At 32.4% G+C, this 25,445-nt stretch overlaps 5 protein-coding genes across 6 annotated transcripts; 2 read left to right on the top strand and 3 right to left on the bottom strand.

Annotated features, from left to right (window-relative positions):
• Window positions 1-5,720: 5,720 nt before the first annotated feature.
• Window positions 5,721-7,360, bottom strand: LOC108459768 (uncharacterized). Its single transcript, XM_017759173.2, has 3 exons — window positions 7,061-7,360; window positions 6,709-6,860; window positions 5,721-6,561 (listed from the first exon to the last, which is right to left on the bottom strand). The coding sequence occupies exons 2-3, from the start codon at window positions 6,715-6,717 to the stop codon at window positions 6,136-6,138; spliced, it is 435 nt and encodes a 144-aa protein (XP_017614662.2). The 5' UTR covers window positions 6,718-6,860; window positions 7,061-7,360; the 3' UTR covers window positions 5,721-6,135.
• A 508-nt stretch (window positions 7,361-7,868) lies between these two features.
• Window positions 7,869-9,275, bottom strand: LOC128279265 (uncharacterized). Its single transcript, XM_053029507.1, has 2 exons — window positions 8,795-9,275; window positions 7,869-8,690 (listed from the first exon to the last, which is right to left on the bottom strand). The coding sequence occupies exons 1-2, from the start codon at window positions 9,197-9,199 to the stop codon at window positions 7,965-7,967; spliced, it is 1,131 nt and encodes a 376-aa protein (XP_052885467.1). The 5' UTR covers window positions 9,200-9,275; the 3' UTR covers window positions 7,869-7,964.
• On the bottom strand, window positions 9,214-11,531 carry LOC108459769 (uncharacterized). Its single transcript, XM_053029786.1, has 6 exons — window positions 11,012-11,531; window positions 10,251-10,578; window positions 9,930-10,155; window positions 9,854-9,870; window positions 9,524-9,718; window positions 9,214-9,270 (listed from the first exon to the last, which is right to left on the bottom strand). Exons 1-6 carry the CDS (start codon window positions 11,086-11,088, stop codon window positions 9,214-9,216), a joined length of 900 nt encoding a protein of 299 aa, XP_052885746.1. The 5' UTR covers window positions 11,089-11,531.
• Window positions 11,532-14,490: 2,959 nt separating this feature from the next.
• On the top strand, window positions 14,491-21,519 carry LOC108457806 (dihydrolipoyllysine-residue acetyltransferase component 2 of pyruvate dehydrogenase complex, mitochondrial-like). Of its 2 annotated transcripts, none has more exons than XM_017756957.2 (19): window positions 14,491-14,761; window positions 14,934-15,027; window positions 15,431-15,474; window positions 15,645-15,739; window positions 15,850-15,890; window positions 16,573-16,628; window positions 16,705-16,779; window positions 16,875-16,967; window positions 17,176-17,412; window positions 17,549-17,621; window positions 17,815-17,915; window positions 19,167-19,252; window positions 19,518-19,593; window positions 20,073-20,140; window positions 20,235-20,301; window positions 20,390-20,485; window positions 20,569-20,671; window positions 20,751-20,846; window positions 20,961-21,519. In XM_017756957.2, exons 1-19 carry the CDS (start codon window positions 14,723-14,725, stop codon window positions 21,029-21,031), a joined length of 1,611 nt encoding a protein of 536 aa, XP_017612446.1. In that variant the 5' UTR covers window positions 14,491-14,722; the 3' UTR covers window positions 21,032-21,519. The 2 variants fall into 2 exon arrangements, with proteins under 2 accessions (XP_017612446.1, XP_052885958.1); XM_053029998.1 differs by having other exon boundaries at window positions 16,567-16,628.
• A 1,781-nt stretch (window positions 21,520-23,300) lies between these two features.
• Window positions 23,301-24,861, top strand: LOC108458419 (uncharacterized). The gene has a single exon (XM_053029226.1). The coding sequence runs from the start codon at window positions 23,752-23,754 to the stop codon at window positions 24,748-24,750; it is 999 nt and encodes a 332-aa protein (XP_052885186.1). The 5' UTR covers window positions 23,301-23,751; the 3' UTR covers window positions 24,751-24,861.
• The last annotated feature ends 584 nt before the right edge of the window (window positions 24,862-25,445 follow it).

Here is a 25,445-nt window from a genome sequence, read left to right as displayed (position 1 = left end):
AATAGCATAGGAAAGTCATTTAATTATTTTCTCTAACATATAAATGTTATATGTTTTATATGAAATTGAAGAGAAAGAAAAGAAAGGAGAGGACCTAATTGAAGAAAAAGGAAAAGGGAAGGCTAAGGAGTGAAGGAAGACATCATCTCAATCTTTTTGTTGTAAGTACTACAAGATTTTTTTTTAAATTAATTTTATTTAGAGTTTATATTGTAGTATAGAATTATTTAGAAATAAAAATGTAATATATATGTATATATTTAAATTTATAAGTAAATAAATAATAATAATAATAATAATAGATTATGGAATTATGAAATTTGAAGAGAAAATTATAATTGGAGAATATAAGAAATTATATTGTTTGAACATTAAGTAATAATGTTGTGACAAAAGTATATGTGTGAAAAAGATGTGATATTTGTGAATTGTGTAATATGTACTAAATTGTAATGATGAAGAAATGAAAAATCTTTTTCGAGATATTTATGTAAAGTATTTAAATGTATGAAATTTAGTTTTAATGCCCAAGTAGATGAATCTAGAACTAATTGGATATTAGTGGCATGCCATTAAGGAACTCTAGCGCGCTCTCTGATTATTAGCACATTAATGCTCTCTGTACTATTATTAGCATGTTAAGTGCTCTCTGTTTAGCACATCTGTGCTCTCTGTATAGCACTTTAGTGCTCTCTGTTCGTTTGTGCATAATAATGCACTTCTGTATTTGTTCAGATATCCAGTGTGTTCTATTAAGTCTACTTTGGGCTAAAGTTATAAGTTGTGAATCAAAACGAATTATCAACGTACTAAGGTAAGTTTTATAACTTATTAATAATAAATTAAATTTTGTTATTATAAGATACAACTAAAGAAACTTATATGCATATAAATATATATTGATCAAAATGGATTATAATATTTTAAATGGGATTTATTTGCCTATTTATTCTTGTAGTGCTTACTAAGCCTTCACCGCTTAACGCGTTTAATTTTAACGCAGAGGTGCGATTAGACTCAAGAGGTAGCGTCGACTAGAAGATCTCTCATCTCATCACATCCTCAAGAGCTTCATAAGTAGGTACCATATTTTGAATTAAAAGTGGCATGTACAAAGGTGTTATTTTGATCACATCAGAACGTTACAAGACTTTTGTTGTAAAAAAAAAATGGTAATTAGTATTTTTAATGTTTATACTAATGAAATGGTACAAAAGTTTATATAGTATATATGGTATTGGTTGTTTTTGGTTTGAACTTGCAGGGGGTTTTATACAAAATAAGCAGAAATGCTGCCGAAATTTTGAAAAAAAAAAAAAATTGTTCCACTCCTAATACGTATTTTGGGCCTCGAGGGTCTATTATAAAGACTTAAAAGTTAAACTATGCTATGTATGTTATTTATTTATGAATTATTTTTAAGTTGTCCAATATGTTCGATAATGCTCCGTAACCCTGATTTGGTGATGGTTTAGGGTTAAGGGGTGTTAAAAGTCCGGGCTAAAAAAAACTCATTTTTCGAGACTATATTTTTGTCTAAACCCTCATATTTTTCGAGTAGACCTTCAAAGCAGGCCATGGTTAGGTCTAACTTGTGTGGCAATGCAACTTAAAGCCAACATAGCAAAGTATTTGGAATTATTGAAGAAAAAAAATGGGATCTCATTGAGATCTCAAAAAGAGAAATTTGAGGTTAGGGACCATTGCCAACTCATTGAAATCTAAAGAAGAGAGAACTTGAGGCCACAAATATGAAGGGACCATTCACAAAGACCAAAGAGGATATGCTTGTAAATGATTATGTACCATCAATGGAAGTTGTATGTGATAAACTTGAACAGCTAAGGTTATTTTAATATAAATAATTGGACCATCTATGAGAAGACTTATTCATGGCAGGTGTTCTATGTAAGGTGTTTTACCCGTAGTTTAGATAGTATTCACGTTTGGCATATACTTGCTTTAACTGAGATCTTTGGAAATGATTCCGTACTACAATTCGGTAGAGAAACTTTAGAATATTTTTAGGAAAATGCACCTAGTGTCGTAGCTAATCAAGTAGCTTTAGAAGCATGTGTATAAGCTCGTGACGAGGCTAGCAAATGGAATCTTGAACTAGATACTACTTTTATATATATATATGGCCAAGAACACATTGTTTACTTTAAAATTTAAATTCATTCTACACAAACTAACCCAAGATGAATTCAATTTATATAATTAAATAATAATTTGTGTAATTGAAACTTAGAAAAACTAATCCTAGACTACAACTCCTCACTTTCTAAAGGTTAAATCTTGATAATACCACAATCCAGCTGACAAATTGAAACGGATCTACTTCTTCATTCATGGTGACAAATGATTTTCCATTTTGCGGTTGTGAATTATGCAACCAAAACTTTATTTTCTTTTAAAATGTTCATCACTAAGCTTGCACACGTAATTAGCATGGCCAGCAATAGAATCCAAGCCACGAATGATGAAATTCTCTAAACCAATTTGGACTGAGCAGAAATTGCCCATGATGATCTGGTGAATGAAAGATGAAACGAAGGACAGTACTGAATGAGATGTGGATGCAAAGTGAAAAAGTCAAAGAAAAATAAAGTTAAAGAAGATGGCGTGTCAACATATTGAGGTGGAAGGCGGTTGTGGCACAGTTATGAAGATGATGCACATCAAAGAAGATGGGGTTTCAACCATTAGAGCTTTGACTATGAATAGTAAAGATAAAGCAAGCAGATTCACAGAGTGTATACCCAGTGAAGGAAATCAAATTAGATAACTTTTTTTTAATATAAATATTTTAATACGTTAGAAAAATTTTATTTTGGTTTTTATAGTGTATTTAATGAATTATATATTTTTTAGAAATTAAATAAAAATTAATCTAAAAAATTAATTATAAGTGGGCTAAACTTAGACAAAAAAGTAAACCCATTTTTTAAATCAAATCGTGTCCGAACTTAAAAAATTAGTCTAGATATATTATATATGGGCTCAACTTAATCTAACTTATGATTACCTCTAAATACCAAAAATCTTATTGGCGATTTTCTTATGCATTTTCAAATATGTACCATAATTCTTGAAATGACTTGCAAGAATCCTCAAGTAAAGGAACAATATACTTGAAATTTAAGTTTTTCTTATTAGTTTCAAAATGTGATGAATGGTTAACTTCAAGAGTTCTAAAATTTCTCCCCATTTTTGAATGATGATCTCATAGAAACATTTCTTAAGATTGAGGTTTGATGTACAGATAACTTGATACCATAAAAAAATTTTTCATAGCGATTATCAAATGAGTCATAAAAAAAAAATAGCGATCATGTCCCCCTATCATAAAATCTCTCATAAAATCTTTTTCATGTTCATCAAACCACCAACAAAATTTAAAAAACGGGTTTTAAATTTTGTCTAAACCCATTTTTTGGCATTCTAATGTTCGACATCTATTTCTGTTGAGTGTTGTTGTGTCCGTGTACTTCAAATGGGGTTTATTTCTCTATTTATATGATACGGTTATTGTTCATGGATATGATGTCGTAGGTAGATCCCTATGCATACCAACACATACCCTATTTTACAATTAACATGTTTTTTCTGGATGTGGGTTCGCTTGCATGGTAGCGTGAACCCACATCGCACGAACTAGTGAGGAGATGCAAACACCCCATGTGCGAACCAGGATGCGAACTACGCAAGTCACGGGTCGGGACCCAACCGACCCAACCGGGCAGCCGGATAGCGGGTCTAAAGGGGGTACACCATAACAATATCAAATAGATATCTACATATGAGTGTCGATATGAGCTTCAAAAGAACCTTTAAATACATGGAAAAACTTAGAAAAAAATAAGTATATCCATCTCAGATACATTCTTGTATCTAACACTCAAAATCGAATCTAAATCACATAAGTTTTTAGCTTGAAAATTTAGTAATGGGAAAAATTAAAGCCCCAATAATGCAAAATAAGGAGAGAATAAATATCTATGATTTTCTATTTGCTAACAAATATGGAATATGATCTAGGACTGACTCTCTAAATACATAGAAACCTTGAAAATACTTGTCCAACACTAATGTCTAAATACTCATAACTTAACATTATACGTTCGCATCTACAGAAACAAGAATTATGAGCTACAGACTTGTAATAAACTTATTATATATTTATGGTCTTAGTTAAACAAAACAAAATAAGAAGAGGTTAATGGATCTCTTGATTATAAACTGAATAGCACCTTACCTGGGAGTTTGACATTGGCAAGTCCATTTTATGAATAATATCATCCTGCATGAACAATGAGAATAGAAATAATGAGAAATTTTGTTCACTACCAAACTCTCTAGATGGACATGACGTGTTCGAACCCATGTTACCCAGACCATTCATATTTGGACATGAGTACGAGAGTATGATTTTTCAAAGATATTATGAAAAGGAAAAATATTTACCTACATATAACAGATAAGTACACTTGTTTGACACTCACCTCCGAGTTTAGGTAACAAAGGTCCAAACCTATCTAACTTGCCATTAGATACCAACCAAAAATAAGATATCATTTATAAGTCACTTCAATTTTCCATTTCACCCTCATTAAAACAGAAAGCGAAAGGTATGTTAACATGTATAAAACAATCGCTTAACTGGCTATATACCTGATTTTCCCAATGCAACCATACATAATTAAGATAAAAGATTGTGTACCTCCCGTATTCCTGGATTTTGCATGACAATACGAAGAACTTTACTAATGATCTTCTTAAGCATTTTCAGATGTGCAGCATGATCGACCATCAGTTCCGAAAGTGACTTGCAAGAATCCTTGAGTGTAGGAACAGTGTGTTCGAAATTGAGGTTTTCCTTAATAGTTTCAGAATGTGATGAATCGCTTTCAACTTCAAGAATTCCAGAATTATTGCCTAGATGATTTATATTACCAAAATGTTCCCCGTTCTTGAATGATGATCCAAGAGAAACAGCTCTCGGCATTGGTGCTCGATGCACAGATAACTTGATACCTGGAAACCTTTTTCACGGCGATTATCAAAGGAGCCATCAACAAAAGGGGTGGATAAACCTTTGATAAATTCAGCTTCTCCAACACCTTCAACTGGAACAGAAGGAGAAATGAACAGTTCACCCGAAGAAACTAAGGCAAACAAATGAAAAGTTCCTCCACAATGTAAATCTGCTGTGAGATCAAGCCCTCCTCTCATAAAATCTTTTTCATGTTCATCAAGCCACCTAGAAAATCTAGCAGCGCTACTTCCTGTGTGTGGCGGAAATTGAGAGCCACAAACATTTGCAGTTCTTGGTGCAGTTTTTGGGGCCTCCTCTATAGGCTCCTGCCTGCTCTGAAGAACTTCTTCCAAAGCAAATTTAATTTTTTCCATTGCTGTACCCTCAGGTTGTTTGCTAAGCATATTACAAAGGCTGTTTAAAGATTCCCTGAATCTTTTATTCTGCTTCAGGAAACGCATTCTTCTTCTACAAGCTCCTAGATGTGTGGGAAGTTTACCAATTGCCTTAAAGAAAGACAAATATTCATGCAAAAATGAAGCAATTAGTAAATACACAAAGTGGAAAGAAAATTTCAAAAGGCAAAAAAGGCTACTATTTTTCCATTTTTTAAATTAGTAAAACATTTTTCAGCTAAGGTAGATACACTACTATTATTCACATGCAATAATTAAATGCAAACTTCACCCAAAAGAAAATTCCTTATACCTTTTCCTTTATTAGGGATTGGATTGCATTTTGCCCCCTCTACTCAAGAAATAGGCAAATTAACCCCTATACATTAGATCAAAGAGCAAACCAGTCCTATTAAAATTTCCATCCATTTTTACCTTTATTAACTGGTCCACGTATGTTAGCATGAAATACACTTGACACACCACGTGTAACTGTTTGGTTATTCTGTCAATCACACCAGTTTTTAACAGTAGAAATTGATGAAATTTTTTTCAGAAAGGGCTAGCTTGCTCTTTGATCTAATGTACAGAGACTAATTTTCCCATTATTTGAGTGAAGGGGCAAAATGCAATCAGGTTCCTAGAATATTTTACAGAAACTTCATTGGAAACATGGAACTGGCATTAATTAATTCATTTTCCTTAGCTGTCAGCGTTTTTTGTCCACTTAAAACTTCTTAGATGTGCCGACTTCAACTTGGAAAATGCCGAATCATTATTAGGGGAATGATACTTGTCAATATTTGCTCCAGGCCTTTCAGAATCCTTTGAATGATCTTCTTCTTGCTGTTCTTGCAACTGACTTTCATGCTTTCGAGGAGAGGCTAATGTAGAATTTTCTTCTCCTATGAAATCTTCATCACTGCCGGCTGATCTAGGAAGGTTTTGCTGAGAAAATGGTTCAGTTTCATTGTCAACTTTTCTATCATTCAAAGCTCTACATTTTGCAGATCTTTTCCTTTTTCGAGAAAAGGAACTAATGATCAGGGGTTGGCATTCTGCCCCCTGTTCATTTAATTTTTTAGCTCTTTTACGACGCCGGAGCTTAGAATAATACACACGAAGCACCTGCAACATTTTCAAGGGAGAAATTCTTTAAACAATAAAACAGGGAAGTGTTTTTTTTTTTTTTTTCTCAATAAAAATGAAGATTAGTTTTAGTTTTATCAAATTAATAAAAACCATTGAGCAATGGAAAGTAAGACATCAACTAACCTGCTCCATGGTGAGATTTAGGTTCTTTGAAATCTCCTTACATTTTTTGTAAGTTTTTCATTGAATTTGACCTTGGCTAGAAGTCTCAGTACTGCTGCCTTCTGACCAACAGTCATTCTTCGAACTGAGGCCCATGAACTGTAACCAAAAATCTGTAAAACAATTATTAACAATTACCTTCCATATCTGGGATGTTAACTAAAGCAAGGAAATCATAAGGTCAAGGTTAAAAGTGAAAAACATATAGAAGATTTCTATTTCCTTATTGATGAGGGTCTATATGAACATTTCTCTTTTAAAAATTCCTGAGATACACCAGTCATATAAGTGCAAGAATAAAATGTATGCAAACCTCATGAACAGTGGATCCAGGGAATGCATGTGAAGCATCTTTTAAATCAACCCCAGCATAAGTATATTCCAAAAATTGATAGTATTCATCAATGGCATCTCTGTTTGAGAGAACAAACTCATGTCTGATCATCTCATCCATAACATGTCTGTCTGGGCAAAGATCAAGAGATCCAAAATTTGAACATGCTATGAGTAATGTTGGTTCCTCTATATAAGGCTTAAGCTCCAGGGAATAGACAGGACTGGCATGCAAAGAAGTGACTCCATCATCAGAACTTCCGCTATTTACCCGCCGAATCAACTATGCATAAGTATCAAAGTTTAGGCTTGATACTAGGAATATATATATATAATAAAAGAATATAAAGGAGTTGACTGAAAAAGAATTTGTAAATGAATGATAATTTATGCTTTCAAATCTAAGACAAGTGGTGTACAGCATGTAACAATCTATTAATCATCATAGTATATATAGCTCTATAACAACCTATACAATGTTTACTTTTCCATATATCTAGAAGTAGCACATCGTTGAGTACTAGAATTGTCAAAAATGTTCATTTCATGAATCTAAAAGTAAATAGCATCAACATACATAATCATCTTAATGTTGCTGTTAACTAGATTTGATTCTGTTCTCTCCACAATTCAAGGGTAAGCACTAAGCAGTATGGTTTTGATGTTTACATACTCATCTCAAATTCTTTCATTGGTGAGTCAATCAAGCATGTGATGACCCAAACCATCTATTTAAGAGATTGGTTGGTATCTACACCAAGGCATTAGTATCAAATTCAGATATTCAGAAAGCTAAACCAAACAAGGTCCAATAATATGATACATGAAAAATATAGAAACAAAATATTAACATAATAAATATATTTTTAAACGTAAGCAAGGAGTTATACCTTCAGCCGCTGTAAAATAGATACAAGCAAAGACAGTCTCCTGATAGCTGAAGTATCATATAGCTCATTATACTCTTCATTAGAAAGATCACGTAAATATACTCCCTTCTCAACTATAACAGAAGATCCGACAACTTGAAAGAATAGCTCAAGTGGAATTCCCTTGATAGCTCCTTCAACATCAAATGTGACACAAAGATTATGTAGATCATGATCTTGTCTCCCATATGATAAAACATCATCCCCAGCAGATAAACTACATGCATAGTCCCAGAGAAAACCATGCAACAGCCTTGCTCGAACCATTTTTCCACGTATGTATCCATTAGCCCGCATGGCTTCCATTCTAAGAGTCAGGGAATTTGAACTATATTGAGTTCGAGCTCTTTGTGCATAATCAAATATATGAACTGAGTTATTATTCTTGTTCTTGAATGGGTCATGAGTTCGCTTGTGAAAAGACTTGAGTTTATTACGAATTATACCAATTACTTCAGAAGATAAACTCTGAATAGATGGATGCAGGACCACCTTAACTTTACGGTTAAAGTTAGTATTCATAATCCCATTTAAATCTAGGTGTATACATTTGCAGTGCCCTTCGTTTTCAAGCTTATACAACATTTTGTCTACAGTTCTCCTGCCCATTGTAGTACCTTTGTCTTTCTCTAGATTCACAAGTAACTTATATAGCTCTGATCTCAAGACAATTTTTTCAGCCTGCATTGGTTTACACACAAATGCACACAAGAATAGCAGTTAATTATATTAATCAAATTACAGGGAAAAAAAACTTATTTCCCTCAAGTGGAGGAGATGAATACCTGTAATCGTTTGAGTATTCTCTGCTCTCTCCGTGTGCTATCAACTGTCGAAAACTGACAGAGTTTAAGCTTCTTCATAGAATGAATTGCTGTGCTTGAAAACGTTGATCTTGTTTCAGGGATTAACTCTTGTGGTTTGCACGTATTGGAGACACTATAGCTTGCCTCACGATCTCTTGGAGAGGAAGAAGAGAGCTTTATTTTATTCTCATGGTTGTTTTTCTTCCAAAGCGTATCACTTTCAAAATTCCAGAGATGTGAGATTTGGGCTGATCCATCTAAAATACTAGGATTGCCACCCAAACTTGACTTTTTGTTTGGAATTAGATTAGAAGATTCACTGTTCCTGGATGTCCGAATTCTGTATTCATGGCTCTTATTATGAAGTTCCATCTGCATCGGCATCCCAAATCTACTGCTCACTGAAAAACAGTTTCTGCGATTCGTCTTCTTATAATTCCAAACCTCTTGCCTACCTGTTTCACAACAAAATTTATGAAAAGGTCTTAGATTTAGAGTAAAACTTTGTACATTTGTAGGAATCTACATTGTGAAAATCTAAAAAGGAGCATAAATGTCACAGAACAGACTGGCAAAGAGAAATTTCTGTTTAGGCAAATAGTTCAGAAAATATAGTAGATATAACTTATTGGGAGTATGATTGCTAATTGAACTTTTCTATGATTCTTGAAATATAGAGAATAATAAATATAAGACTCTTTGGCAAACCTCTGTAATAAGCATCCCTTTGGATCCTGTAGCATCAATTGTATCGTAAATCTGATGATCAATGGGAAGCTCCACAAGCTGGTTAGCCATTTGACATCTTCCAAATTTGAACTCTTTGCCTTCAACACATCTGGTTGTATTTCGCTCATAATCCAAAGGGCAAAACTTTTTTAGCAAATGTAGGCAAGGCTCATCCTGTAAGAACAAGCATGTTCATGCATAATTTTCAGAAACGGATATCTCCATGAAATAGGAAAAAGTTTGTCGAAACATCGTAAGCAAAACCATCTCACAATTATATCATAGGCATAATGAATGAAAAAATTATACTCTCGAAATAAAACAATCTATAAACTAAACAACAAGAGTACTCTAAATCATAAAATGCAGAAGTTATCAAACTAACCTTCCCATTCACTTTTACAGTAGTCTCCTCTACTAAACCAGCATTTATCAATCTGCAATATATCTATAAGAAAAATTTGCAGATGAAGAAATAGATGGAAACCATTAAGAAACACACACAACATCAACAACAAAAACAACAACAAATGTACTTTCTTCCATTCATGTCTCGCGTTCTGTGACCCAAAATAGTCAAGGTCACGTTTAATACCTGAAATGACAAGAACCTAACAAGAAAAAAAAAAGGAGAATTCAAACAACATCAGTATAATTTATCAAAAAGAAAATAAAGCTATCTGTCAATCTTTTAACCATAAAAGACCTTGCCATGAGTTTCTTCAAGTTTATCACAGATAGTTTTAATTGATGGTAAATAATCATTTATAAGCACATCCTCCGAATCCTCTTTGCCGATACTTCCTTCATCTTTGGTAACCTCGAATTTCTCTTGAGATCCCAAATGCTTTGCATAACGGTATAAATGAATTAACCTTGTGGCTAACTTTTGTTTGCTGCTTCCTCTTGTTTTCTCAACTGCTTCTTGTCTTACGATTAAGCCTCTTTTCTCAAGCTTCCTTACCACATAGAAAAATGTATTTTCTTCGATTCCAAATTCCTTGCTAAGCTGATTTTGAGTTATTCCATTTGCTCTACAAACACACAATTAAATTATTAATAATAATAACAATAAAAGACATTCATCAGCAATGTCATATCATCCTTTTAATATACAAGATTTCAATCTACATTTGTTGTTTTTACTATCTGTTGTTAATATCACACCTATTTCAGATTTGGTATAGTTGGAATATACAACACAATGGAATATTCAACACAAACAGCTACAAACGAGGATTTTGTCATTCACAGACGTTAACTACTTCCAATTTTGAATTATTTTAAACGTTAATAACTAAACTCTTTTTAGTGATCTTTTTATATAGATTTTCAGCCTTTTATTTTTGAAGAAAAATCAAAAAGAGTATCCAAACGGAATCACAGCTAATAATCACCAAAATTTAAAAAGAACCTGAAGTTAAAGCAAAATTGAAGAAGAATTAAAGGAACAATATTCAAATTAACCTTGCAGAGGCAATGCGTTGAAGAACGAATCTTTGTTGATTAACCTCTTTTTCTCCATCTCCAAAAAGAAAAATCATAAACACCTAAAAAATTATCACATAATTTGTTCTTAGCAACAATAATTAAATCCAGCTTTTCCGTATCCTCAAAGCGTCGAACCAAAGGATCATTGTGATCGTAAACACGATCACGCTTTCGGAACTGAACCGCCGGAATTTCGAGTAGGTTAGCCCATAAGGCTCGTCTAATTTCGACGCTCAAACCGAGCTTCGAACAGAGAGAAGATAATGCAACGCCATCACGACCTTTTGAACAGATTTCTTCGAGAGCTGATGACATGATGGCATCCATCGATTGGAATTTTCGGCTGTGATCAACACAACAGTTTTTTTCTTTGAAGAAATTGAATTCAAAGGGCGAATGTAATGGAGAATTGGCGGGAAGTGACGCCGACGTGGGAGAAAGCGGTTAAAAGGAGTATAGAGTACAACTCTAAACAGGAGGCGACTGTGAATCGGGTACCCGAAATAAAAAATTAAATAACATTTTTATTTTTATATTAATTCTTATAATTAAAATTAAATAAAGGTTAAATCACTATTTGGGACCTGAACTTGGTAACTTTTTTCACATTATGGCCTGAACTCTTTTTTTGTCCAAATTAAGCCCTAAACTTGGTAATTATTTCCATATTGGGGTTTGAACTAGGCAACTGTTTTCACATTAGGGTTTAAACTTTTTTTTTCCAAATTAGTTCTTGAACTTAGCAATTGTTCCCATATTAGAGCCTTTAAATTGGCAATTACTCGTCTGAACTTTACGGTTTTCAAGGATTAACTTAAAAAAAAAAGTTTAAGCCCTAATGTGAAAACAATTACCAAGTTTAAGGCTTAACTTGGATAAAAAAAACTTAGGCAAAAAGTTATTTAACCCTTTACGCAATTCATTGAATAAAGAGCTGAAATTAAAAAAAGTACACTCAAAATTCAAAAATTATAAAACATTAAAAAATAAAAATGACTTTGAATTTAAAAAATATTCATAAAAATAAAAAATATCATAAATTACATGTGAAAATAAAAAAATTAATAAGGGTATTAGATTTTAGTTTATTTGAAATTTTACGAAATTAATAAATTATTAAAATTACATTTATTCAAACTATGAAAATATTAAAATTATGAAAAATAAAATATAGATAATGACAATGTATCATGGGCAAAGGGAGTAAACTATATCTATTTATAGACTTGTAAAACCGATTCTAATACAATGAGTGTAGTAAGATTGAAACACCTTATTCTAATCAATATTAAATAAATGAAGTTTAATAAAGTTGAAAATATTATTCTAAAATAAAATAAAAGAAATGTAGTTCTATATAAATTTTACTTTTATTTTATTTTATCACTGTATTCTATTTTAATAAGAATTGGATCACTCAATTTTAACGTAAACAAATCCATAGACTTTAAGGTAGAAAAATCTCAACTACTATTTCAAGAGAATATTGTTTTATTTAGATAAAATCATAAATACATCTATTTCTCTAAAAATTTCTTTCACCCAACAAAAATATCCGAAGTTTTGTGAAATCTACTAAAGTGGGTTAACCCAAATCACTTTAAATACAAGAAGTCAAATGGGCGAATTGATTCAAGTGAAGAGAAAGGGTTGAACTGGTAATATCTATTTTTTTTGGAAAAAGAGATAAGATATTTCGACACAATGACATCTTGATACCACGAGGAACAAGTAAAATAAACTCTTGAAGAATAAAAAAAATGAAAATTTGAATCTATGTCCAATGGATCACACCTACTAAGAAAAAGTATTTTATTTTAGTTCGACCTGTAATCCCATATGAAATATCGGACAGTCTAAATTTAACAACACTCTTCCTCCAAGATCCATTTCGAGAAAAAGATAATATGCAACTTCGAGCTGTCAATTATATCCTGTATGAAAATGGCAAATCGATTCGAAGAATTTCTAATACAAGGATTCAACTAGTGCGGACTTGTTTAGTGTTGAGTTGAGACCAATACAACAAAAGTTCTTCCACCGAAGAGGTCTATACTTCCTTTGTTGAAGTAAGGACAAATGATCTAATTCGATATTTTCTAAGAATCGACTTAATGAAAATTCAATCTTTTTAAATAATAAAAGAAATGATCCGTCATGTTCAAAACTGTAAGAATTGTCTGTTTGTGGTGTGTGTTTAACTGTAATTCGTTTTTTTATTAAAGATATGTAATTTGTATAAAAAATAAGCACTCAAAATAAATAAATCATCTTTTATAAACGGTTCACCAAAGTCAATTTAATTAAAAAGTACAATATAAAAATTGTTTTTATTTAACTATAAAATAAGGGTAAATTGCACGTAAGTCTCTAAACTATTAGAAAATTTAACTAAACTTTAAAAGGTTACAAAATAGTCATTGGATTATTTAAAAAATTTTGTTTGAGTAATTAGACTATAAAAATTGCCGTTGTATGGTCTTCTCCATAGAGGTATTCAAACAATTGATTCGGTTATTAATCGAACGGAACTAGTATTAATCGAATTAATCGAATTGTATAATCATTTAATAGTTAATCAAAATTTATATTTTTTTTTTGTTTTTTATTAAAACAAATATAAAACATATAAAAAATACATTGATGATGTTCATTTGTCTTGAAAATTAACCGAATTAACCGAAAAATTAAGCCTTAAAACACTACATAATTATTAAGTTCGGTTAATTATCTGATTTCAAACCGAATTAACCGATAATGAAATTTCAAAAAATCATTGACCGACCTTCGATCAAACTAAGTTCGACTACCGACCGATTAACTAAATTAGATCGGTTCAGTCATTTAATTAGATTTTAATCGAAATATGAATACACCTACTTCTCCATTCATACCACCAACACCAATTGAAAACTTTCGTTTTCCTCTTCTTGTATGATTTAGTTTTTTTTTTTTTATGGAATAACTTTGAATGTTATAAATCTGTAAACCAAAATTTGAATAGTTTTCTTATCCAATCTCCAACATTGACCATAAGATCAACTTGAATTTAAATTATGTTTGTTTACTCATTAATAAGTACCGTTTGTTGAATCGCCGCTTAAAACTCGTCAGTTAAGCTTGTAAGAAAAAAAAACTTAACAATTCAATAACTTAAATGAAAACTTTCAAATAATTTAATGACTATATTGTAAAATTATAAAATTAAGTAACCAAAATATAAACTTACAATAATTCAATACCCTTTAATTTAATTTAATTAAAAATTATATTTTATAAATATAAAAATTTCAATGCAAAACTGGAAAGCAATTGGAATAGATGAATACTATCATAAAATTTTAATTTAATTTGATGTGACTAATCAATTTAAAATTTTAAAATTATGAAGAAATTAGGTATTTAATTTTTATGTAACGATAAGATTAATTATATTTTTTTCCTCTCAAAACAAACAGAAAAGCAATTAAAAAATTAGGTGACGTCAGATCCTCGTGCGGCCAAACCCTAAACCTTCCCACTTTTTTTTCTTCCTACCTAACCGAATAAAATTTAAAAAGAAAAAAAAAACAAATTTCTATTTTTCTTGCTCTCTTCATCAATTTAGAACATAATTTATTTTCCTCCTTTATTTTCTTTTTTTCTTTTCCATTGCTTTGAATAGATTTGCTGTGATCTTTGAAAATCATGGCTTACGCATCTCGTATCATCAATCACTCTAAAAAGGTACCCAATTCACGATTCGTTACTTGTATGTATGGATAATGGATGTATGTATGGATGACTTTGAGTCAGTCCTAGATTCAAATTCGTTTATAGATCATGGTCGAATTGTAGCTTTTTATTTATGTTTTTTTTTTTTAGCTTTGTTATTTGTTCTGAATTTCTGTTATTACAGTTAAGGAATGTTCCTAACTTATTGCGGCAAGATCATGCTGTTTTGGTTCGTTGCTTTTCCAATGGAGCACAATCCTCTGTTTGTAAAATTGAAGGTACATAATGCTATCCAGATAGTTTTCTTACTTGTTTCTCATGTATGTTAGGGTGGAAAACTTAAAAGAATTGAACATATGAATGTTGGGCTTGTACCTGTATCTGATACTCACACTTGAGTCCGAGTAGCATAAATATCAAGCTTTCTACAATCATTAAGCATAAGAGCTATTTTGTGTTTTATTCAGCTAAGTAGACAATCAAAAGCCTCCCAGTTAGATGGTTTTATTGAAGGTTTTATCATATCTTGTAAGGTTTGCTTATATTTCTTGCTAGGTTCACTCGTACCAACCGGCTGGTTTACTAATTTTTACTTTTAACTTGTAATTGTATTTAGTGAGAGGTAATAATTTGTCAGTTTTCTGAAAGCATAATGGAGTCGATAAAATTTTGGTTATGCAGCTGCAGAAAGAGAGAGGGTATCCAAGTTTGTTGCATGTAACCATGTAAGTGCCTCCTCTTTTTATCATGGGTGGAGCAATAATTAGTGTAGCATTTTTGTTGCATAATTTTCCTTTTTCTTTGCTGCAGACTATGCTCTGCTTGTGTATTACATTCTTGATTGAATTCAAGACTTGGTTTGCCAATACTAGCTGTTCCACATCTTGTTATGCAGGTATCATCTGGTTTACCTAGGAACAATTGTTCTAGGGCAATAATGAGATTGGGAATTCCAACAGTTGGTGTGGCATACAGCAGAGAGCTCACATGGTATTCATTCCAGCATTTTTTGTGATCTTATTGGAAAATTTTACTATTTCCTAGTAATGGCTTTTTAATCATTTCAAGCATCTAAACATTTTCCCTCTATCCATTATCAGTTCTCAGGTACAGTCAAGGAGAGGATTTGCATCAGATGCAGGTATAGATTATTGCTTTAAATGTCATAGGTTGTACTGGTATCTTCTACTTTGTATTCTCTGAAGGAGCCTATTTTTTAAATTGTGAAAAGATGTGCACTGACTAGTGATTACAACAAGAATGTGTGTTTAACTTATGAACCTACTAACTTCATGCCAAATGCTAATTTGTGACTTCATTGATGAGCTGTAATATTATATTATTCTTAATTCCTTCTGTGGCTTGTTCAATACCCTTCTTTATGGGACAGCTCAGATGATAGGAATGTAGTTTATGGGTAATAAATTTGTGTAATATGAAGCTTGTTTATCTGGTTTCTGAATAATAAGTAATGTGACTGCACTATATTTAAGAAGCAAGGCATTATTACTATAGTTCATTCTTCTTCTCTCTTTTACAAGGCATTGCTATAGAACCTTTCTTTATTACTATTTTTGTTGTTCTAGTTTTATCACTTAGGTTATGCTGGATTGATGTAGCATATTTAGATTTTTCATGTTGTTTTCACCAGTATATAGGTTTGTTATATTTATGGCTGAGAACATGGCAGTTGAAATGATGTTTAAAAAGTGTTTTAAGTTGAACCCTGTGCATCGGTTCAAGGGTTTTACATTGTTTATTAACTGTTTCATCATTTTTTGTTGCATGACATACTCAATATTGCTAATATTATAAAGTTTCAGGCCTCCCTCCTCACCAAGAGATCGGAATGCCTTCACTCTCTCCCACAATGACAGAGGTGTGAACTGTTCTAGATCTTTGCAAAATATCATAAAATATTTTGTGGTTTTCTTTTAAGTTTTCCATTTATGCAGGGAAATATTGCTAGATGGTTGAAGAAAGAGGGTGATAAAGTGAATCCTGGCGAAGTGCTGTGCGAAGTTGAAACTGTAAGGTTTTCTCCTGTCCAGATAAAATTTCTTCATTTACTTTGCTCTTATCAGAAGCCAGTATTTTATTTTACAACTTTGTTTATTGTTTGAAGGATAAAGCAACCGTTGAGATGGAATGCATGGAAGAAGGTTACCTTGCCAAGATTATAAAGGGAGATGGATCAAAAGAAATCAAAGTTGGTGAGGTAATGATTTTGTGGCAGTCATGTGCACATATTTATCTTTCTTTGGTCCTCCCTTTTGTGGATAGGGGAGTTTGTATGACTAGTAAATAAAGAAGCAGCATCTTGGCTTTGTATTAGATCTTCTGTCTGTTGCTTTTTTGCTACCAGAATCAAATACAATTTATGTCAATATTTGTGCAGTTAATATTATTTATTTGTTCTTGTGTAGATAATTGCCATCACCGTTGAAGAGGAGGAGGATATTGCAAAGTTCAAGGACTATAGTCCTTCAACATCAGATTCTGGTGCTCCTGCAGCAAAGGAGCCAGCAGCTCCTCCGCCTAAGCAGGAGCCTGTTCAACAACCAGTTAGTTCACCAGAGGCTAAGTCCAAGCCCCGTTCACCTCCTTCGGAAGATCGTCTTTTTGCAAGTCCACTTGCAAGAAAAATGGCTGAAGATCACAAGGTCAGTTATATTATATATGAGTGCCGTAACTGGAATTTTCTTGTTGAGAGAAAAGTCGTTACTATAAGGATAGATTATAGAATCATTTATATCAATCTCTTTTAACATTTCTCCACTCCTTTGGATAAAAATATAGGTACCTCTCTCTAGTATCAAAGGAACAGGTCCTGATGGGCGCATTGTGAAGGCTGATATTGAAGATTACTTAGGTATCATATTTAAATTTCTGCAGCATAGCCAATGCTGTTGCAAATTTTGACCCTGATGAGTAATGCTATATAGTAAAGAATGGCTCTTCCCCCCTCCAACAAATCCTTTTGCCTTTTCAGTATCTTCAATAGTATTGGTTTCTGTATTACTGTCACTGCTTGTGATTACTGGGGTGTTTTCACTTTATTGTAGCTTCACGTGGGAAGGATGTTTCAGCACCAACACCTAAGACAAAGGATGGAAAACTTGAAGCTCTAGATTATGTAGATATCCCTCATTCTCAGATAAGAAAGGTTAGTTAAAAATTGTCATTATTTTTATAATTTTAATGAAAGTCCAAAGTTGTTAAGCATTTATGGTACATGGGCTTTATTCTATGCATCTACTTCTTAGTAGATGGTCCCCTTTATAGAATTTATGCATTTGATTTTGTTTTTGTGATAATCTGCATTAAATTTGAAAGGAAACCGTGCTACACGGCAGGATTTAGAAGATGTAATTAATTTTTTTCTCAATTACTGTTCTGTTATGATGGTATTTATTTGATTTATGTGACGCGTTTGATAAATGTGTATTTTCTGAACTTCAATTAGTAAGGAAAAGAAATAGGTATACCAATAACATTTTTTTTATCTCAGCAATGTTTGAGGAACAATTTTCCTATTTTTAATTTTTAAAATACAAATTAGTTGAGTTTTTGCTTCAACAAGAAGCATATGACTTTCCAATAAGTTCGTTATTATTATTTTTTTGTAAGCTTTAGTAGAGTGTTGTAATTTTTTTTTTTTAATTTGAAGAATGATTTGAATTTTTCTAAATACAATCCTCCCAGCCTAACCCCCAAGTACACCAAGGTCAGATAGGCATCATCTACTTACAGATTGGTTTTTCAAATTTTTTGAAATCTCACAATACCCTTAGTAATTCTCAAAATACCTTTTCTTGATCTTTCTGAAGATCATCTCTGTGCGAATAGTTTGACATTTGTAGGTTACTTTAATGATATACATTAGAAAAATCAACATGTAGTGTTAAATTTTCGAAAAGTTTAAGGTAAATAAATCTGTAGAAAAAGTACCCAAAACATGGTCCCATGAGAATTCCAGTCTCACTGGTTCCAATGAATTGGGTAGAAGCACCCTCCAATCATAGGCCTAAGGCAAGAGTGTGTCAAAAAGGATTGGCAACTTTAAATAGCACAAAATGAGTGGGTATTGATATATAGAGGTTACATATTTTATTATTATTTTGCCTATCATTTATCACTGCTGTTTTTTCTACCCTAATCTCACAAAACTAAAAGCTGGAATCCCTTCTAAAATAACCATCCTTGTGGCACTCTTAAATGACCCTAAAATTGCCTGAGTCAGAAATCAACTTACTATTAAATAGCAAAGTTCCAAATTTGACCATTTTTGCATGAGAATACAGAGAAGTCGGTATCTTTTAACTTCTTTGTTGTCTCCTCATTTCAATGTCAATTACTTTGTTTCTTTTATAATAATGTGCTTTGTGAGTCTAATTTCTGCTATCATTTTTGACAGGTCACTGCATCACGCTTATTAATCTCAAAGCAGACCATCCCACATTACTATTTAACAGTGGATACATGTGTTGACAAACTTCTGGAGTAAGTAATATTGCTTTGATCTGTAAAAGTATCATGGACGTCCTTGTACTAAGAGTCAGATTGCATTTTTCCCCCTCTAATAAAAAACCTGACTAATTTGCTCTTTGCTCTTTGATTTAACTTATAGGGACTAATTTGCCCATTTTTTGAGTAGGGGAGGCAAAATGCAATCTGACTTCAAGATACTTTTACCTGCTTTGATCTTTTAAATGGTATGCAATTATATGATATATCTGATAATTTTGAATTGTTTCTTTGCATGCAGTTTGCGAAGCCAACTCAACTCATTACAGGAAGCTTCAGGCGGGAAGCGTATTTCTGTCAATGATCTTGTAATCAAGGTAAACAACTTTCCTTCTGTTTTTTTTTTTCTTTTGTTTTTCCCTTGAAGTTCAAGGTTGACAACTTTCAATACGTTTAATTGTCGAGCTTTGAGATGTTTGAAGTGGTTCCTCATTTGTTGCTTTTGATGTGGTCCAAGGTTTTTCCTATAGGTTTTTGTGAAATGGCAAGTGGTTATTATAATGTTGATTTCACATGGCAATTCTTGATCAAGTTCATGCCTTGTTACATGTATTTGCTTTTTCGTCCATATTAACCTTCAATCATTACATGAAATTACATAACCATTTCTCAAATCATTGTTTTCTTTTGGAAATATTTAATTCAAATGTAGTCTGAAATGAATGCTTTCACGTAAATGGTAATATACTGCTTCTGCAGAGAAGAAATTAGTGCATATTTGATTTTTCCTAACTAAACCGCCATTAGAATATTGCAATTTTCATTTAAGATACTTAGAAGTCTTTTTTGACTGCAGGCTGCTGCATTGGCTCTCCGGAAGGTTCCTCAGTGCAATAGTTCATGGACAGATGACTATATTCGCCAGTGAGTATATATTTACTGACAAACCGATCAATTCACTAGTGATAAACCGATAATGCATATCATTATGACTCATCTTCTTCTGCTTCTAACCCAGGTATAACAATGTCAATATTAATGTAGCAGTGCAGACAGAAAATGGACTTTATGTCCCTGTGATCAGGGTGCTCAATCATTTCAACTTATTGCTGTTTTCCTCATTCTGTCCGTACTTTTCTAGTTTAACTGATCCCTTTATTTTACGTATTGCAGAATGCAGATAAGAAAGGATTGTCCTCAATTTCTTTGGAGGTCAAGCAGTTGGCACAAAAAGCCAAAGAAAATAGCCTAAAACCCGAAGATTATGAGGTAAATAATTATGGATAGGATAGTATGATAGTGTCATTGGATCTATATGGATTATATACATGTCGGGTTTTGTCTCTTTGCAGGGCGGTACGTTTACAGTTTCTAACTTGGGAGGGCCCTTTGGTATCAAGCAATTTTGTGCCATAATTAATCCTCCTCAATCAGGAATCCTCGCTGTCGGGTCTGGTAAGATTTTCCCTTAAATTTTCCCAACTCAAGTCATATTCCCTCCTCCTTCGTAATCACTGGAATTCACTGTGTACAGCTGAGAAAAGGGTTATCCCTAGCTCCGGTCCCGAGCAGTTCCAGTTTGCATCGTTCATGTCCGTAACACTAAGCTGTGATCATCGTGTCATCGACGGTACATAGTTCTAGACTCCCAGTAATAAATGATTAAGCCAAGTTAAACATCGAACATCATCTCAGTGTCCTTTAGGCACACAAATCTAATTAACTCGACTTACTGTTCTCTTAGGTGCAATTGGTGCTGAATGGCTTAAAGCTTTCAAAGGCTACATTGAGAATCCGGAATCAATGTTGCTCTAAATCAACCGGTGATTCTGGCTTTTCTTTTTGGTTTTAGACACATTTCCCTGCTATGATTATTTTCACATTGGGGCGTTGTGTGCATTACACATATTCCGAATCGATTTTTGTCACACCGGATTAATATTTTTCGGGAATAAGGAAGAAGGATCGATAGACAATCGAGGAACTGGAGTTCACCTCACATAGAATGTAATAACCCCCATTTCACATAGGTCCCTTATACTGTGAATAAAACTTGGAAATGATTTTTCGGGTATAGGCCATTGCTAAACCCATCACATTTCCATTGCTTTTTCTGAACTATAATCGGAATGCTTCCACTTTGTTATGATTTTGCATCATTATTCTTTTCTTTGTTTGAATCAACAACTCCTAAGACCGAGAAATTAAATCTAGAAAATCGTTTACTTATTCGAACAGTAGTTTAGATATGTAATATTTTTCCAATAATAAACAAAACTCTCAAAATTTCTTGTTACTACAAATATATTTCTCTCATTATAGTACTTACTATAAATTTTGTAATGCATTATGCAACAAAAATTACAATATATTACTCGATTGTATCATTTATTATTGCCTGCATAATATTTTGTGTAAAGTAGTGTTATTACAAAAATTTCACCTTAAATATTACCTAAATACACAAATTATTACATCTCATCCTGATGTATGCTACAAGAAAATACACATTCTATTTTAATATTTTTATAACATAAAATTACATTTTCACCCTTATTTTGATAAGTATTAGTTCAAATAGTTTAATTATGTTTTAACTAAAGTTCAAGTTTAAAATTAATTCTCGATTAAATTCAAATCGTGTATTAAATCTCAAATTTTAAGTCAAATTCAAGTTTATAATTACTCAAGTGTAGCTTGGTTATATATATTTATATGCTATTAAATTTTGAGTTGGTATTTGATACTTTAGTAGTATTTTTGTTATAAGTAGCATTTATCTCTTTTTAATATTTTACAATAATCTATAGGAAACTTCTCAATTTCCTCTACACAAGCATAGCTAGGATATTCACAAGTATTTTATATGATTATAGTAAAATATTAAAAATAAATATTTAAAACACAAATAATAATTTTTAAATTACTTATAAAATAAAAAAATACATTAATAATGTATCAAATAGTAATTTTATAAAATTTAATAATTACCATGAACAATAAAGCTAGTTTTTTTCAACCGGTTGGACCTAAACTTAGGTAAGAGAAAATGAAAGGCTGGGTTTGATCCGGCCGATGAAACATTTTAGTCATAAAAGTCAACAAGTTTTCCTAAGCATGTGCTGGGACACACGCAATACTTACTCAGTTTCAATGGATATGGACTACACGTCATCAACACAGTCACCCTCACGGAAACCGGTTTAAATCCTCTGCATCACCGCCTACGTTTTACAAAATACAAATAATCCAAACATTGGAATTAACAAAGTGAAATTAAATAAAGAGAAAAATCACTATTTGAATTTAATTTGGCTACAACTTTTATGTTAGAATTTGAAGTTTTTTTCTAAATTAGTCTTTAAATTTGATCATTATTTTCATATAGAAGTTTAAATTAAGTAAATGTTCTTATATTGTTAATTTTTTTAATTAGTCCTTGAATTTGACAATATTACCAAGTTGAATCACTAAAGCTTTCTTTAATAAAGTGTTGAAAATTTAATATTTTCAATAATTTAGACACATTTGATAGCCCACGGTGAAAATTAAAAACTATTGTTTTCTATTATAAATAGTAGAAAATGATAAGTAGATAGGCACTATTCTATATTAAATTTTAAACAATTTACTAAACAAAGTTTATAATTTAAATTTAACACTTATTTTTCAATTTATTAAACATAGCTTAACAACGGTTAAGTTTAGACACTAAATTAAAAAAAAAATTAAATCGTAATATGACAATAATTACTAAATTCAAACTCAAAAAAATTAAATAAAAATCTAATCAAATCAACGAGACATAAACAACTCTAGTGCAAATTCACAAACCTACTAAGTTATCAATGGGTGAAATTTGATTCATCTTAGAGAACCAACCGCAGACAATTAAAAACCATACGGATAAAAGCTTTAAAATAATGATATATACACATACATATACCTAATCTATAACCGACACTTGTCAGTTTCCCCTTCTTTTACTGTACAACAAATTCTCTTCCTTCCTCAAATCTTTCACCGTTAATTTCCGGTCACCCACTTCTTTAAATAACCCTATTTTTTCCCTTCAGTTTTTCTATTCTATATTTTTAAACTTCATTTGTCACCATTTTGCTCTCTCACTCTTGCGAGATCCGAACTCACCGGAGTTCCGTCGCCGGCGGGGACGACGATGGTCGAGTCTCCCGTTAGCTGATTAATAAAAATCGTATATGTTCTAAATTCGATCGATTAATCAATCTCTTTTTCTTTTATCCCCGAAAGGAAATGATAGATCCCTGTGCTGTAATTAACGTTCGATCCAAAACCTGGTTTCGCAAGAGAAAAAAATCCCGTTCATAATTTTCATTGTGACGGTGGTGTTGGGCTTTTCTCTATTTGTATAGTTTCAATGTTAATTTCTTGATTTTTTTTTTTTTGTATATATTTCCGATCATACATATATAGGTAGATATATTGCTTCTTCTTTTTAAAATTTTTTTGGGTTTTTTTAGGGTTAGGGTTTTTTCGAATCTTTGAAAGTGGCAAAGATGAATATAAGTGCGGCCGAGGAAGAATCGGCGCAAGAGATTCATATTCCGGCTGATATAGATTGGGAAATGCTTGATAAATCCAAGTTTTTCTTCTTAGGTGCGGCGTTATTTTCCGGCGTATCGGCGACCCTTTATCCCGTAGTTTTAGTCAAAACACGGCAGCAGGTTGCTCAAGTAAAACTTTCCGGCATCAGAACGGCGTTTTCCATCGTTAAACATGGCGGTTTCCAGGGATTATACCGAGGTTTCGGCACTTCATTAATGGGAACAATCCCAGCTCGAGCACTTTACATGGCTGCCCTTGAAGTAACCAAAAGTAATGTAGGGAGCACCACTGTTAAATTAGGGTTTCCTGAACCAACGGCAGCGGCGATAGCTAATGCGGTCGCCGGATTAACCGCCGCGATGGTGGCTCAACTTGTTTGGACCCCAATTGATGTGGTTAGCCAAAGGCTAATGGTTCAAAGTAGCCCATCACAATGTAGATATGTAAATGGGATTGATGCCTTTAGGAAAATAGTGAACTCACATGGTCCAAAGGGATTATATAGAGGCTTCGGTATATCAATTTTAACATATGCACCATCAAATGCAGTATGGTGGGCATCTTACTCAGTTGCTCAAAGACTTGTTTGGGGAGGCATTGGATGTTACTTAAAAGGCGGCGGGGATGAAACAATTCGGCCTGATTCAAAGACGGTAATGGCGGTTCAAGGAGCGAGTGCGGCAATGGCAGGTGGGATATCGGCATTGATCACAATGCCGCTCGATACTATCAAGACCCGGTTACAGGTCTTAGACGGAGAAGAGAACCGGCTGCGCGGACCGACAATCGGGCAAACCGTGAGGAATTTGGTTAAAGAAGGAGGATGGCTTGCTTGTTATAGAGGGTTGGGACCAAGGTGGGCTTCAATGTCAATATCTGCAACAACAATGATCACTACTTATGAGTTTTTGAAACGATTATCAGCTAAGAACCAAGAGGGCTTGTTGTAAATGAAGATCAATAGGCTATGTTACTCAAATACGGGTAAATATTCAATACAGAAAATGAAGAGTTTGAGCAATATATAACCAAAAAAAAAAAAAGGAAAAACAAGTTTTTTTTTTTTTGCTTTGGGTTCTTTGATTTTTGTCTAAATTATGCTTTGATATATATATATATATATATATTTATCTTTCTTTTAAGTCTAGCCTTGGTTTTGGTTGGTGAATGTAAATGTGGTTGCAGGTTTAAATATAAAATATACTTTCTCTACACTAGTTACCCTTTGGATGAACTTATGGTTTATAAAGGATTTTAAGAAATTGTGAAATTTTTTTTATGTTATTTAGATTCATATGTTAATATTGTTTTTTTTAAATTTAGGTTTATTATAATATCATTTGTTTAATTATATGGATAGTAAGCGAATTTTTTTGTTAATTTAAGTTCGATTTAAAGATTATATAAGTCGATAATGACGATAGGAATGATTGTAAATTAATAAAAAAAATAAGAACATATTGATTTTACATAGAAAATATCACAGATAAAAAGAGAAATTTATTAATGTTGAAAAATGATAATATGCATAGTTTTTAAGGTTAATCAACTCATCTAATAGAAGTAGTTCGGCCCTTAGACATTCGTCCCCTCAAATTAGAGGTGATCATGAGTTAGGCTAGGTCCAAACAAAATTTTAAGCTCA

Source organism: Gossypium arboreum, chromosome 6 (genome assembly GCF_025698485.1).
Source record: "Gossypium arboreum isolate Shixiya-1 chromosome 6, ASM2569848v2, whole genome shotgun sequence".
Lineage (NCBI taxonomy): Eukaryota > Viridiplantae > Streptophyta > Magnoliopsida > Malvales > Malvaceae > Gossypium > Gossypium arboreum.
This window is presented reverse-complemented; position numbering and strand designations above follow the sequence as displayed.